Here is a 16567-nt window from a genome sequence, read left to right on the forward strand (position 1 = left end):
CTTCTCACAACCTGGGGAACCAATCAGCCCATGTAAGTAGGACCCGTTCGCCACGCCGTGTCGTGCGGTTTAACCTCTGGTACCGAACGACCCCGGCTCACAGCAAGACTGCTGCCTTGGTGGGTGGGGGGTTAGGGGGGTTGGGGGGGAGGTGGGGGGGGGAAGGACAACCGCAAGAGTTCAGGGACCACCAAGCTGCTTTTCGAACCCCCAGTCCCCCCCCCCCCCACCGTTAACCACTTACTCTGGGATTCAAGGCCTGTTGTAAAGTCGAGTGGGTGTGTGGATATGAAATGAATACCCCAGCAAGGTTGTGGAGGAGATGATGAGTTTATTTAGTCATTCTGAACCAGGATCCATTTTTTTTACATTTTTCTAATTGTCCTGAATGTCACCATGGAATCACAGAGGAAATGATCAGAGTACATTAAGGACGAATACATAATTGTTTAAAAAATAAATAATAATAATAATAAAAAAACAACTTTTGTGGAATACATCCCATCTATGAATAGGGCTTATCAGTAACCCCATTGGTCGGTTGTCTGGATACTGTTCATCCTCTTTGGTGGTAAACAAACAAAGCACTCTTCTTTTAGCACGAGACTGTCCCCCCTTTCGCAGGGCTGGAATGCTTTTAACAATTTGCTGTGGGACACATTAGAACACGAGACCTGAGGAGATTGGCGCATTCCAACTGGGGGCATTTTTGTCGCTCTTCAGACGTCAATCAGCGCCACTATCTCCTCACCCCCCACTACCCCCCCCCCCCCCCCCTTGTTACCCACGCCAGAGGTCCGGCGACCCAGGATCTACTACGTCCCAGTTTGGGACCCGTCGATGTGTTAAGCACCCAAGAATGCGATTGCCTCCTCGCTGGTGGGGGACCCAAACACTTTCCCGGGACCTTCAGAGATCTCCCCTTGCGCCTCCTCCTCCATCTCTTCCACCACCTCCATCTCCTCCGCCGGCGTCTGCGATGTGGGTCACGGAAAAAACCTCACGTAAAGTAGCGGCGTGTCTCTTTAACTAAGGAAACTGAGAATCCTAAAGTAGCCTTTATGTCTTCAGAAGTCTTGTCCTCGGGCTGCTGGAGGGAGAAATCGGAGGACGGGCCCATTATAATGCATGGAATCCAATGAGGAATGGTGTGTGTTTGATACCATTCCTCATTCTATTCCATGCATTACAATGAGCCCGTCCTCCGTCCTCTACCTCCAGCAGCCTCCCCTGGTGACACTGTATGTGTCTATAGCAACGTTATAGCCTACTATTACCCATCCCGTCAGTCATATCACAATAAGAAGAAGAAGAAGAGTTCTATTGTGTGTTTGAACATCAGCTTTACCTGTATCTAATAGTGTACTGATATAGACATGTCTATCTTCTCTGTTTGATTCAAAGGGAATCTCTTCGTCCTCTGAGAGGTCTCGTAACACCATCATACACACAAGCTCTAAAATTGGCTCCGGCAGAGTCCAGCCACCCAGCAGATGTCCAGCTGGGGAGGACAACGCCTGGAATTCTGGATTCTGAGGTTTTTTGATCTGACCACAAGATAGGATGCCTCTGGATCTGGTAATGAAGGTCAGGAAGCGGTAGCAAGAGAGAGAAAGAGAGAGAGAGAGAGAGAGAGAGTGAGGTGGGGGAGAGACAGAGAGAGAGAGAGAGAGAGAGAGAGAGAACGCATGAGGGAACTTTCGACAAGTATGCCAAACATTCTGTCCTTCTCCCTTTACAGTTAGGATAACAGTCAGGGCCAGATTCCATGGCACATTATCAGAGCGTTGAAAGCACCTGACTGGGATGTGACAGTCTCAGTCAGTGACAAGTTTCCCTTCAGAGGGGGGGTCGGAGAGGGGGGATGGAGAGGGAGGGGTGGAGGGAGGGCTAGGAGGGAGGAGGGTAAAGGGTTGATCCATTTGATACCGGGTCTCACTGGACACTTGACAGGAGCTGTCAGTGGAGTAGCAGGGGGGTGGGGTGCTTATCGATCAAACACCCGCCCTATCTGCCGCGCTGTCCGTCAAATCCTGGGGGGTCGTGTTTGGATAGACTAGAGGCAGCTAGGGCCCTGTAGTGTGTGTGTGTGTGTGTGTGTGTGTGTGTGTGTGTGTGTGTGTGTGTGTGTGTTTGTCTGTGTGTGTGTGTGTGTGTGTGTGTGTGTGTGTGTGTGTGTCATGACAACACCTCTGCTGTCTAGGCTGCAACGTTAGGACATGGCACCCTGGCCTCATGTTACTGTCCTTTAGCTCCCCAGGGTGAGAAGGGGTGAGGGGTGGTGGGGAGGGGGGTGAGGGTGAGGGTGAGGGGCACAGAGGTTATTCAGAAGAATAGACTTTCAGAGAGACCGCTAAGATTTCTTAGCTGCACTTCTCTGAAACAACAACACCGATGACGCTTACCTTAAAGTCCAAGTCAGCAAGTCAGCAAGTCAGCAATTATAGGAAAAACAAATATAAAAAAACCCATAAAGGCCCACGACCATAGTGACCACAAACACAGATATACACAGTATTTGACACCTCAACAACCGTTTTGAAAACTGCACATCAACAAAAAAACGAAACGAGGACCACTGCCAATCGTCTACTTTTTTTTTTGCAGAAGAGGCGTTTGAATGTCGTGTCACAAACCGATACCATTGATTCACGGAGGAGGAGGACGGAGAGAGAGAGAAGGACAACCTGTCATTCCGTGGTCCGCCATAGCCAATTTGGCCAGCGAAGGTCCCTCTGGCCTGTAGCTATTATAGCACCACGCAGGCCAACGGTGGTGCTGATGGACATAGGCCAGTGACACACATGTGAACCTTTATTTTTATTTTATCATCCGGATAAATTGCTATGAGGTTATGCGGTGTCCCAAATGTAAACACGATTTTAATTTTGTTTTGTTTATAGCTTTGTTTTTTTTCTTCTTCTCTATTTTGGAATCCATAATTAAAATAAACTTGTGTTGATCATTCAAACTGTCCTGTTTATCGTTTTGTCGGGAGAATTCGGTGTCTTTTTGAATTCTGTCAGACACAACGAATGTGACTGTAATAGGTTCTCCTATGTGTGGTTAGAGCGCCCTCTGCTGTTATTACCCTGGGTAACAGGCTAATGGTGTCAATGCAGCAAGTGGCACAGTGGTCATTTGATTGTATTTATTTTATTATAGGACTTTATTTTCAATGATTTCACTTACAATAAACCACCCCTCCCCCATACTCCCCCATGTCATAGACACACAGACACCACAACACACACACAAACACACACCCAATGACACATTTTGTAGAATTTCTCAGCATACAGTATCATGCATGCACATCTCAGATTCCGCTTCAAATTCAGTGTGAACATGTTTTCACATCTGGTACCATCCTTGTGTGGTCCTAGCATCCTGACATTTCAGTAATCAAACCACACACCCATACCCACACCCCACACACACCCATACACCTGCCCATACACCTGCCCAGACGCCCCCCATCCCACCCTTTCTCTCTCTCCCCCTCCCCTCCTCTCTCCCCCTCCCCTCCTCTCTCCCCCTCCCTTCCTGATCTGATCTATAAATACACTCTCATCAGTGCAGGGCTGTCTGTGAGTGGTGCTGACCCTGGCCCTCTCTCCGTCCAACAGAGGAGGTGATTAATGGCGGGGCTCCGGCCCGCGCTGCCCTTGCGCTTGAGCCCGGCTGGCAGTATAAATAATGGCAGGTCAGCGACACTGTGGATGGAGAGAGAGAGAAAGAGAGAGAGAGAGAGAGAGAGAGAGAGAGAGAGAGAGAGAGAGAGAGAGAGAGAGAGAGAGAGAGAGAGAGAGAGAGGAGAGGGAGAGAGAGAGAGAGAGGCGCACTGAGATTGGACACACTGTGCTTTAGAGTGTAAATGATGTCTCTCACTTTCTCTCTCTCCTTCTTCTCTCTCCTTCTTCCTCCCTCTCTCTCTCTCTCTCTCCTTCTTCCTCTCTCTCTCTCTCTCTCTCTCTCTCTCTCTCGCCCCCCCCCCCCTCTCCCCCTCTCCCCCTCTGCCCTGAGTACTCATCAGTGTGATGGAGACATCATCTCCCTGAGAGTATAAACAGTGTTGGAGCCGTCCACGGGGCCGGGGCCTGGCCTTTGACGGCAGCTTTAATTTCATGGCTAATTTCTCCTGCCTCAGAGAGGATCGATCCTGGGCTGTCCAGGCTCCCTCTACTGCTGGGAGAGAGTAAGGAGACTCAGTGTCTGGTTGTGACTGATGTGTACACACACTTACACACTTACACACTTACACACACACACACACACACACACACACCCGCACACACACACACACACACACACACACACACACACACACACACACACACACATACACATACACACTTACACACACACTTACACAGACACACACACACACACACACACACCCGCACACATACACATGCACACATGCATAAGTGTGCACACACGCATGCATAAATACACACACACACGCACACGCACACACACATACATGAGTGCGCACACACACACACATACATGAGTGCGCACACACACATACAAGGATACACTTGCGCACACACACACACACACACACACACACACACACACACACACGTATACAAGCGTGCACGCACACGCACACACCCACACCGACACACACACACACACACTCCACCTCTGAATGGATAGCCTTATTTACTCCACTAATAGCCAATACGAAGCTACGACCGTGTTTTTGTGTTCTCTGAAAATCTGCATCAACATCTTAAACCAATCAATACGGTTGGTGGATTAGATTAGCCTCAGAGAGTCTGAAATATAGGCACACAGACCTTTTGTGTTCGGATGGATACACAGAATTTATATCATTGCCGGGGTGGTAAATACAGAGGCAGGCTCCCATCTCGCAGCCCCGGGGAGACATTGAACTCTAGCCCTCCGCTATAATGACTTTGTCCCACAGTATCGATCCACCGTGATCCATGTACTGTAATTCTTATATCATCACCGCCGCGCTCGGGCAATAACTCCAAGTCATATTTCGGCCCTCCATCCAGGTGACAGCTTAAAGACGTGGGGGCCTTGGCCTCGATTTAAGACCCCCAACCCCCCCTGCGCACCTCCGCCCCCCTCCAAACCCCCCCCCCCCTCCCCATCTCTCCTCGTTCTCTCAGAGTAATATCGCAGCGGACAGGGACAGTCTGTTCTCTCAGAGGACCGCGGCTTATTTCAGCCACATTTCTTCCCCCTGTTTTCCACTCGTGTGTGCAGTCTGTGCACTGCACCCCGGTCGCGTCCTAGTACGCCAGACTAGTACGCATCTGTCTCTCTGGTTTGGAACATAGCCCCTACAGGCTACCAAGGAGACTTAGCCTTCCCTCTTTAGGCCGCGTCCCTTCCTCCCTTTGAGTGGGGGTCATATTTCACTGTCATCCCAGTCTCTCCTTACATCCGTATAATGGTGAGAGATATATGACCCGGCTTCCTGCAGTCTCTGGGCTTGAGGAAAGGGGGGCGGACGGGGGGGGGGGTTTAAAACACTGTCACAATGACAAAAAAGTGCCTCCTGGGTATTGGTGGTTTCATTTTTTATTTTTTTATCTTCGCCCCCGAACAATGCAATCTCTCGCCTTTATCCCGGATGGACCCGTGTTTGGGGGAGACAGCATATGGGGGTCCTCGTTGGAAAGGGGACAGGCTGCCCGCGCCGTTGCCCGTCTGGACAGTGACACACAGGGGCTCATCTGGACAGCCGAGCCGCAGGCTGTTTTCGGGGGGGGGGGTGACATGGCTGGTTTTATAAGATGTGATTTAGAGCAGGCTCCTTCAGTCCCCTGGCCCTGGGGACACCTGAGAACACTGGAGGTCAGCAGAGGCTGATGGAGGCAGAAATCAGAGGACGGGGGCTCGTTGTAATGCCTGGAATGGAATAGAATGGAATGGAATCAACACATTCCTTCATTCCATTCCCTGCATTACAATGAGCTCATCCTCCGATTTCTACCTCCATCGGCCTCCTCTGCTGCACAATCAGAGTTGCTAGCAAAGGCATCAGTCTACAGTAGCATGGTTACTCATGGTTGCTGTAAACTGCAGTTTATTCATCTCATATACTGTAACTCTTATTGGCAACGGGATGGCACTCACACACTGAACATCTCAGTGCCCAAAACACCACTTAAGCCATGTGTCAACACTAATCATCCATACTGACGATGAAAAGCGTTTTCTAGTTTTCTTACATACGCCATCTTCCTCTTTCTCTGTGTCAGGGCTGTTACACTGAGTGTGTGATATGTCACTGCTGCCTCCCATCTGTGTGTGTGCGTGTGTGTGTGTGTGTGTGTGTGTGTGTGTGTGAGCGTGTGTGCGTGTGTGTGTGAGCGTGTGTGCGTGTGTGTGTGCGCGTGTGTGTGCGTGTGTGCGTGCGTGTGTGTGAAGTGGAGTGGGCAGGAGTGGGTTGTGTTCATCACTGCAAATGGTCTTAACTATGCTTCATCTGGTGGAGAATCTGCTGCACGATAACACTGTTCCCCTGAGAGGGAGAGAGAGAGAGAGAGAGAGAGAGAGAGAGAGAGAGAGAGAGAGAGAGAGAGAGAGAGAGAGAGGGGAAGGGGGAAGAGAGCGAGATTGCTCTACAAATACAATTAGTGAGGCTCATGTTGTAATCTTTCTCTTCCTCTTTCTCTCCCTCTCCCCTGCTCGCTCACTCTTTCTAGTTACCCCTTACGCCCTCCTCCCTCCCCTTTCTCCTTCTCACCATCTCTCGCTCTCTTTCTCTTTTCTCCTCCTTCTGCCGCCGTCTCTCCCCTCTAATCCTCTCTCCTCTCACACTGCACCATCTTTATCTCTATCCCTTCTTCTCCTCTCTCTCTGTCCCCGCTCCTCCTCCATTCCTCTCTCTATCCTCTGTCTTTCTCCCCATCTCTCTCTCTCTCTCTCTCTCTCTCTCTCTCTCTCTCTCCTTAACCCCCCTCCGCCCTCCCCCCTCCCTCCCTCCCTCCCTCCCTACCCTGCCTTAATTGGGAGCCAGAGAGACCAGTGGAAATCGCATTAACGCGGGCCCTGTCTGAGCACACCATCCATCTTGTTTTTTATTACGCCGCGCCGGGGCTGCCTGGGCGCCGCCGTTCGATTTGTCACCGGCCTCGTTCGCTGATAACGGGCATTTGTCATCGCCTTCCCCTCCCTGTTAATGTTATCATCTCCTTCTGACAGCTGGCTCCGACCGGGGAGTGCCGGCGACAAAGCACATCCGTCAACAGAATATTTCCACGGCCAAGGGGACCGCCACTGCAATAAGCCACATTAAAGCACTTATGAAGGGTGGCGAGGGTGTGTGTGAATGTGTGTGTGTGTGTGGGGGAATGTGTGTGTGTGGGGGGGGGGGTGAATGTGTGTGGGGGGGGAGTGTGTGTGTGTATGTGTGTGTGTGTGTGTGTGTGTGTGTGTGTGTGTGTGCGTGAAGGAGGGTTAGTGGGAGCAGGAAGGGGGAGAGGAGGTAATTTGTTGCAATTAATTACGCTGCGAGTATGGCTTTGTTATGTGGGAGAGCATTATATCTGTTGGAATGTTTCCTTTGCTGGGCTGTGATGCTATTTGTTTCATTTATAGTTTATGCTTGCCTGAGGGACCGGGTGTGCATGTGAGCATGTATGTGTGTGCACACGTGCGTGTGTGTGTGCATGCGTGTGTGTGTGTCTAAAAAGCCCTTTGTATAAGAATGACGTCACCCAGGTTTATGGATGCTCATGCTTTGCCTCCGGAACCAAAAACACTGTTTCAGTTGATCAAACCCCTTTGACCTTGCTGGAGCTCTAGTCAGAGGCTCCCTTCCCTCACACACACTTCCATAACAAGTACCCCTGATTCAACATGACAGCGGATGTCAGCATATGTCATGTGGCTACTTTTGATCCTCTGGGGCCACCGTAGTTCATGGGAGCTGGAGAATACACAAGCTAATAAATCAGTTTTGATTATACTAACATGGTTGTCAGTCATGACTCATTACATGGTACCCATACCATGACATTGAGTTCAGTGGAGGCTGGTGGAGGTAGAAATCGGAGGACGGACTCATTGTAATGCATGGAATGGAAGCTTGATAGCATTCTACATTCCATTTCATGCATTACAATGAGCCCATCCTCCGACTTCTACCTCCACCAGCCTGCACTGATTGAGTTGTGATTGCAAACCCCCCAGACACAGCAGATATGATGTTCTCCACCCCCCCTTTCCATCAGTACTGAGAGAGGCCGGCGCTTGACAAGGCTGATCCATGCTGCCCTCAGTCGGGGGTTCCTGGGCCCATGTGCAGGGGCTGCACAGATGGAACAGGCAGCCTGGGGTGGTGGGGCTGGGGGTGGGGTGGGGGTGTGTGTGTGTGTTGGGGGGGTGGTGGGGGGGGGGCAGCACCATTTAACTTTCCATCATCCGCCATGACGCCCCACTTCACCAGACGACGTGTCACAACAACTTCTGGTGGACTGTCATCAGCAGACCTCATCGTTTCTCTAAGCCTGTTGGAAAGGCCGGAGCTTAGCTGTACCGTGTGTAACATTTTAGATTATCAAGATTTTATTTGATCATTTGATTTCCTCCCCCTCTCTTAATGACACAAAAAAGCCACCTCAAATGTTTAACCTTAGGTTAGGAAATACAGTCATTGTTTGGCTATGGTTCTGAGTTATGGAGTTGTACACATTGAGCATGGACTGTCGGTGCAGTGGGTGATATAAACAGTTGGGAGACTTGGAGGGCTGGAGTGCACAGACGCACATGGGAGAAGGAGAGTGATGGAGAGGCTGATGGGATGAGACGGCACACACACTGAAAGTTCAGTGTTTGTGTGTGTGTGTGTGTGTGTGTGTGTGTGTGTGTGGTGTATTGACTGTGTGTGTGTGTGTGTGTGTGTGTGTGTGTGTCTGTGTGGTGTATTGACTATGTGTGTGTGTGTGTGTGTGTGTGTGTGTGTGTGTGTGTGTGTCTGTGTCTGTGTCTCATGATTATCTTGACCTTGCCTGAATAAGTAGATAAGTGGAATCCACTGTATATATTGTGTCAGAAGTGGAACACCATAGTTAACCATGTAACACCACATACAAAAGAAAGCAATACAGATATACAGTACATGTCCAAGCACATTTATTAATTTATTCAACATACATTTGAATAACATTTATAGAACCTCTCATCTGATAATTAATCTCTAAATACTCTGCATGTCCATCAATTGAACTGAAACTTCAGTTTCAGAAATATATATATTTAGAACATAGTTTAAATACACCAAAATCTATACAGCTACTTTGATACGTGGAGCATGTATACAATATATCTTGCTTCACCAATATATCTTGCTTTGAATGTGCATATCAGTTTGACAGGTGCAATAGTTCCCTGCCTCGTTATATGGAATGGCTACTACAGTAGTCACATGAACAAACTCTCTCACGCAAAAGAGAGCAGCAAAACAAAAGAAAACTGAAAATTAAATGAAACAAAAGCAGAAGAAAGAAAACGAATCAACTCAAGTGACTTGCTGTCCCTTGAGCGGAGCGAAGGTAGACGTAACAGCGGACACAGCACCATTCACAGGACGACGTATGGCCTTTGACCTGTTGATGTCATTTCCTGTATCTTTGTAGCTGCTTTGTATCTGCTTCGATAGTTTTCACAAAATGGTCATTGTGTCAATAAAAAATAAATACATCGACTCCTTTTCTGTCCAACAGGGAAGGTATTCAGTGAGATTGAAATGAGAACCGGACGTTCATTACAACATAACCACATTGACCCCTGATCCTGCTGTACACACACTGTCTCTCAGTGCACACACACATGGTAAATGCTAAACATACACCACACACTCACACACACACACACACACACACACACACACACACACTCACACACACACACACACACACACACACACACACACACACACACACTCACACACACACACACACACACACACAGGCTCATTGTAAAGCATGGAATGGAAAGGGGAACGGTATCAAACATGGAATGGAATGAGGTGTGTGCGTTGATACTATTCCTCGTTCCATTCAACGCATTCAGAGAAGGCGTAGGATTAAATAAGCTTATGCTTCTTCCTACTCCTTTTCGGACATGTTAAGTAAATAGTGTTTTTTGTTTTGTTTTGTTTTTTCTTGTTTTTGTTTTGTTTTGTTTTTTCTTGTTTTTTTTTCTTGTTTTTGTTTTTTTGTTGTTATAACTATTTCTTTCTACACATGTTCGAAATAAAAGCTTTCATCCATTCATTCATTCATTCATTCATTCATTCAAATGAGCCCATCCTCTGATTTCCACATCCACCAGCCTGCACCCTGTATCACTTTAGTCAATCTTGCATTTCATAGATCTGTCCCGATGAAGAAATGAAACGAGAGGAGATGAGTAGAGGACGCCCCGTCAAGACTATTGAGTCGCACCCTACTGCATGTCTCTCCCCCCCCTCTCTCTTTATTTCTTGTCCCTGTCCCCTCTTTCCCCGTCAAAGGCGCCGTATCCGTTCATCTTGGTGAGGTTCAGGTGGTCCGAGTCCTCCAAGAAGCCGTTGCGAGCGGCGAACATCTGACTGATCTCCACGAAGGTCTTGTTCCTGGTCTCCGGGATGACCAGCGTCACGTAGGTCGCCACCATCACACACACTCCGCAGAACACCAGGTAACAGTAGGAGCCCGCAGACATCTGAGGACGGACCAGAGGGCATGGTGGTTGTTTTTAGAAGAGAATCACAAGTGTGTGTGTGTGTGTGTATGTGTGTGTGTGTATATGTGTGTGTGTGTGTGTGTGTGTGTGTGTGTGTGTGTGTGTGAGTCTGTGCGTGCGTGTGTGTGTGTGTGTGTGTCTGTGAGTCTGTGTGTGTGTGTGTGTGTGTCTGTGAGTCTGTCTGTATGTGTGTGTGTGTGTGTGTGTGTGTGTGTGTGTGTGTGTGTGTGTGTGTGTGTGTGTGTGTGTGTGATTGTCATCATAGAGAACTGTCTGACCTGTAGGAACGGGAAGACGAAGCCCACGGTGAAGTTGGACATCCAGTTGAGGAGTCCTGCCACGGTGTAGGCCGCCGGCCGGTGAGACTGCTTAAACAGCTCTGCTGTCATCAGGAAGGGCACTCCAGCTGCACAGGGTCAACACACACACACACAATTGCAATTATTCAATTATGCAATTACGGGAGTTCTACAAAATCCAGCCAAACACACACACACACACACACACACTACACAAAAACTACAGTTAGTGGCTACAATGTATTCATTCACATAATCCACATAGAAAAATGCGTTCTTCAATAGTCAAATCACTGTAACATTCAGTATCTAATACTCCTAAACTGGGAGGGAATGCAGCCAATAGTTTCCCCTCTGATTCTAATCATGCTTACCAGTCTATCATGTCAGAATCCTCTTCTATCCCCTGACATACAGTATTCATCCATACGATAATAAACCATTCACATTGTCAATGATTGAGTATAGACAGGCAGTCTGATGCCAAAATGGCCCATCAATAGATACTTTTCAGGCCGAAAACACAATCACATCACAGGTCACGCTTGTTATTGTCACCAGATGCTTGATGTCCAATTCTAAAGGAGTGAGAAGAAAAAGTTATGTAACTTTGGCAAAGCTACAAAACCCTTCAGTGGAGGCTGGTGGAGGGAGCCAGAAACACCAAGACCTTTAAGTTTAATATAAGCATATTAATGCCATTAGCTCAATATGTAGAATTTATGGGCGTTTTCATGTCTCTAAATGTGTCATTCTTCATCGTTAGAAGTGAAAGAGATGAAGGAGGGATGTATTATGTATTATTAAAGCCACTAATGATGAGCTTTGCCAAGAAGTTAAAGTCCTCATTATTTGTGCCTGATAATTGCACTGGGGAAGGCTTTAATACAGTCAGAACCAATAACTAGGCTGTAATTTGTCTACATCGGCAATATGGCTTCTACTTCTTTATTGTTTATGTAAGATTTTGTCTCGGGGAAAACCATATTCATCACGGCGAGCTTATGAACAATGAGCCATTAAGAATCTAATTGCGGCTACAGAAAATCCTCATCTGAGCGTTGAGGTATGGATTTTGCAGGCTTGACGAATGACATTATGTAAACCAGTTGCATTCCACTTCATCATCCTTGCAGCGACTCGACGTGATGCCCACTGTTATGAACTGTTGCGTTTAATTCCGCTCACTCACTCAACAGACATGCAACAACAACAAATACAATGGCTTGTAAAGAATGGATGTTCATGAAACTGTAGGCAATTATGATTTCCTCATTTACCGGGCCAATGAAACACGATATATCTCTCTATTGGGAGGAAGAGACAGCAAGGGGAATTTGTATATGCCTGCATTGTGTAATTCCATGTCCTACCACCAGAGAGCGGTGTTTCCTTATAGGAAAATAAGACACATGAGAGCAACCCCATGGTAGGTTAGTATGGAATGCTAGAAGTGACACCACTTCTAAGTGAAGAATGATCTATCCATAAGCTGAATGAGGGAGTACACCAAGGGGAGGCTGGTGGAGGTAGAAATCAGAGGACAGGCTCATTGTAATGCATGGAATTGATGAGGAATGGCATCAAACACGTGTTATGATATGATGATTATGATGACTGATGGATAGATGATTCACTTACATAGACAAATGTATTTTTTGTAAGTCGCTTTGGATAAAGGCGTCTGCCAAATGCAAAAAATGTAAACATAATGTAAAATGTGTTACAATTTCGCCCTCCACCAGCCTCCACTGGAGTACACACTCCACAAACAGAGAGAGTAGATAATGGACGGACCAAGAATATCTTGTTGTATGTAATTGTTGTTGTTGTTATTATTGCATTATACAGTATGCATGATTATGATGCTACCTCTTGGCTGGGGCTCCTTTGTACAGTATATTCTCAATAAGACACTAACCCTGCTTGCATAAAGGATGAACAGACAGTCACATAAACCCAGAGTGTGTAGGGAGTCCTTACCGGGCCCTATGCAGAAACCAGCAATGATGCCAACCACACAGCCGACACTGATGTAGCGCATCCAGGAAATATGGACCTGGCGTTGAATGAAAGCATGAGACAGTCATCCGAGAGAGAGAGAGAGAGAGAGAGAGAGAGAGAGAGAGAGAGAGAGAGAGAGAGAGAGAGAGAGCATGGGACACTCATCACTAAACAATGGACTGGTCCTGATCTGATCACGCCACTCGTAAACACTAAAACCACAACAAGGAGAGTCTGCGCGATTCAGGCTAATTCGGTTAGTTTTTCATTTATTTAGTTTTTTAATAAAAAACTGAAAACTGGGTGTGACTGGGGGGAGGTTACGTTGCTTATCACCACAGACATTAGTATACTTTTTGTTATTTTCCCACGGTGATACAGTGGTGGTCTTTGTGGTTTGTTGGTTGGTTGTGCAGTGGTTATGTGTGTCCTTGAATGCCCGTGGAAAATTACAATAGAAACATTAGGGGCCAGTTTCACAGACAAGGCTTAAGACTAATCCTGGACTAAAAAGCATCTTCAATGGAGATTTTACATTGAAAGTGTGATTTAGTCCAGGACTAGGCTTAAGCCTTGTCTGTGAAACCGGCCCTAGATGATAGAAGCACTGATGTGAGGCCAGTATTTCACTAGATATCAAACTATTACATTTCAGTGGGGGGTAAAACTGATCCTAGGTCTGTAAAAGAGTGTACAGTACCTGTAATATGAGAGTGAGTGTGATTCCAGCACAGCAGATTGCCATGAAGGTGAAGCCGCCAATCAACAGAGGTCTCCTGCCCAGCCGTTCAATGGTGAAGCACTAGGGGAGGGACGGAGGAGAGAGAGCTATTCCTATTGGCTAACATATTATAACATATTATGTTAATTTACACTTTGAGTAAAGCAATGAACTGTCCTCTATTACGAATAGGCCGTGTTTTTCTAAATGTCTGCTCACCAGAGGACGCAGGTGGAGGTACGAATGGGAGGGCGGGTTCATTGTAATGCATGGGACTGAATGAGGAATGCATTCCTAATACCATGCCATGTTTTACAATGAGCCCGTCCTCTGATTTCTACCACCACCAGCCTCCCCTGTTGCTAACCCTATGTGCCAATAAAGTCATGTCCGTGTGGAGCTTATGGTCTGACCAGACTATTGTAGGCATGGGCGTCACCACCATATATTTGGGGGGGGACGTGTCCCCCCCACCTTTGAAACAAGGTCGTTTGGACCCCCCCACATTTGCCATCAAAAATATGTTGCATGACTGGTCAGCGTTATTTTCATTGCTTCACAATCAAATCCGTTCCACTTTATGAGTAGGGGATTGCCCATATCTAGAAATCCACTCCGCGTTTTACTTCTGTTTTTAACACGGCAGCAGCAAGACGATATTTAGATCATCCACCAAGATGGATATAAGGAAAACATTTTCTAAGAAGAGAAAAGTAAGTCAAAGTCATCCAAGTTTTCCCGTGAGTGGCCAAACAGCAACATTGCGTTCTCCCAAGGTCAAACACAGCCAGCTTTTCTGATAAGAATGTTAGCACCTTATGAGACATTCTCTGTATAGAATTAGCATAGCCTACTAGCAACCAAATACGAGCTAGATCAGCTATATGGCACTAGCAGTTTTGTTAGGCATTACTAGTGCGGTTAGACATGTTTAAATGCAGAACAGACACAGGCGAAATGTCATCAAAAGCACAGAATGGCGACAAACACCTCACAGTGCTTACCTGTCCTGTCATTATTGCATCTCCTGCCCGTGTTCATTGCCCTGAGCATTTGCACTATTTAATTTGGCCATTGCACCCACCCAAAGAATCAATTTAGCATCTGATATCTGATTGCTTGAGCTAGGGTTAAAAAAGAAGAAGAAAACACCTGTTCCATTTATTTTTCTATTTCTAAAATGCTTGTGATTGTATTTTTTGTATTAATGATTGTATTTCTATGTCAAATGTTCTATTAGAGAAAAACAATATGAACAAGTGCTCAATGCATCCCCATTTCTCCTGACAACTTGACTTAAAGGAGATTTGCCAGTCATTTGTGTCTGCAAATGACAAAAGAGGTCACACTTTTGGAGCCTTTGTATGATGTCTTATGTTCTAATTGTAGAAATCCTGCTGTATGCATGGTACAGATAATAGAGGAGAAATATGATTATAGGAGGAGATATGGAACATTTAATGAAAGGACAAAAAAGGGGAATCTTTGAAATTTTGGGGAAAGAATGGAGTAAAAGCAAGTCTTTAACAGGTTGTATTGAGTTATAGTTGAATGTTCTGCAATGCACTGAAGAGGGCTAAGTTTGATTGTAATAGGCTCTGAGTAGCCTAGGTACATATTTTATGTTTCCTCATAACTTTTTTTTTCAATTTGTTGACTCAAAGTTACCTCATTCTTTTCTAATTCACGCTTTGATTTTTTTGTTTGTTATAGTTGTATGTTCTGCAATGCACTGAAGAGGGCCAAGTTTGATTGTAATAGGCTCTGAGTAGCCTAGGTACATATTTTATGTTTCCTCATAACTTTTTATTCAATTTGTTGACTCAAAGTTACCTCATTCTTTTCTAATTCACTCTTTGATTCTTTTTGAATCTTCATATTTAATAAAGTACCTAAAAAGTGCCAAGTGTCAGTGTCAGGCCTCTGTGAGTTAAACCAAAACATAATAGTAGTCAGTAATTGCAGACCATGCCAGCTCCAAGGAAAAACAAAGAAAGAGGGAGATTATTTTGGGTGTAAAACACACCAGAATGCAGGAAATTGAATCTACTATTTAAAAAATTTCGGGGGGAGGACCCCCAGACCCCCCGAAAAATAAGTGTCCCCCCCACATTCAAAAAGCTGCTGACGCCCATGATTGTAGGCCTGTTTGCCAAATGAACCTAGTATTCACATTACCGCAGTAGTACCTTAGATTCAAAATATTCAAGATACTTTAGTGCCATACTAAATGAGGTTGTTAGGTCCAATTTGTCTTGGTGTCAGCTCCAAGGACAAATCACATAAGCATAAATGACACACATCATACCACTTACATCATACTACTGTATATACAGCTTACTACATCATCAGAAAAATACAGTACACCAAGACTACCCCGATATATAAGTTAGAAACCTTAGCCTGGGGTAACACAACATACTCAGTCGTTGTGTTCAGTTGGTCATCCAATGGCTGCTTAGCTTACCCCTATAATACCGGCGATCACCTCGATGGCACCGGTTCCCACTGTTGTGTACTGGATCTGGTGGGATGGGATACCGGCGTTCTGAAAGATGGTGTTCGTATAGAACCAGATCTGGAACAGAGAGTTGGAGTTCATTAGTAACTCTGTGTGTGTGTGTGTGTGTGTGTGTGTGTGTGTGTGTGTGTGTGTGTGTGTGTGTGTGTGCCTGCAAGCATACGTCTGCGTGTGTGTGCGTGCATGCCATGCATGTGTGTACGCACATGTGTGCATGCATGCATACGTGTGTGTGTGTGTGTGTGTGTGTGTGTGTGTGTGTGTGTGTGTGTGTGTGTGCTACATCAAGTTTCGCTAAAGGTC

At 46.3% G+C, this 16567-nt stretch overlaps 1 protein-coding gene across 1 annotated transcript in view; it reads right to left on the bottom strand.

Moving 5' to 3' along the window:
• Window positions 1–10470: 10470 nt before the first annotated feature.
• slc2a15b (solute carrier family 2 member 15b) overlaps window positions 10471–16567 on the bottom strand; it is a gene marked incomplete at both ends in the record, with an annotated part of 21805 nt that continues 15708 nt past the window's right edge. The window contains 5 exons of the mRNA XM_080522732.1: window positions 10471–10698; window positions 10998–11125; window positions 13002–13077; window positions 13723–13824; window positions 16211–16321. Coding sequence (XP_080378858.1) covers window positions 10471–10698; window positions 10998–11125; window positions 13002–13077; window positions 13723–13824; window positions 16211–16321 — 645 coding nt within the window. The remainder of the gene's footprint in view (window positions 10699–10997; window positions 11126–13001; window positions 13078–13722; window positions 13825–16210; window positions 16322–16567) is intronic.

The sequence above is a fragment of the Nansenia antarctica genome, assembly GCF_963989245.1.
Source record: "Nansenia antarctica genome assembly, chromosome: 2".
In the NCBI taxonomy this organism is placed as follows: Eukaryota; Metazoa; Chordata; class Actinopteri; order Argentiniformes; family Microstomatidae; genus Nansenia; species Nansenia antarctica.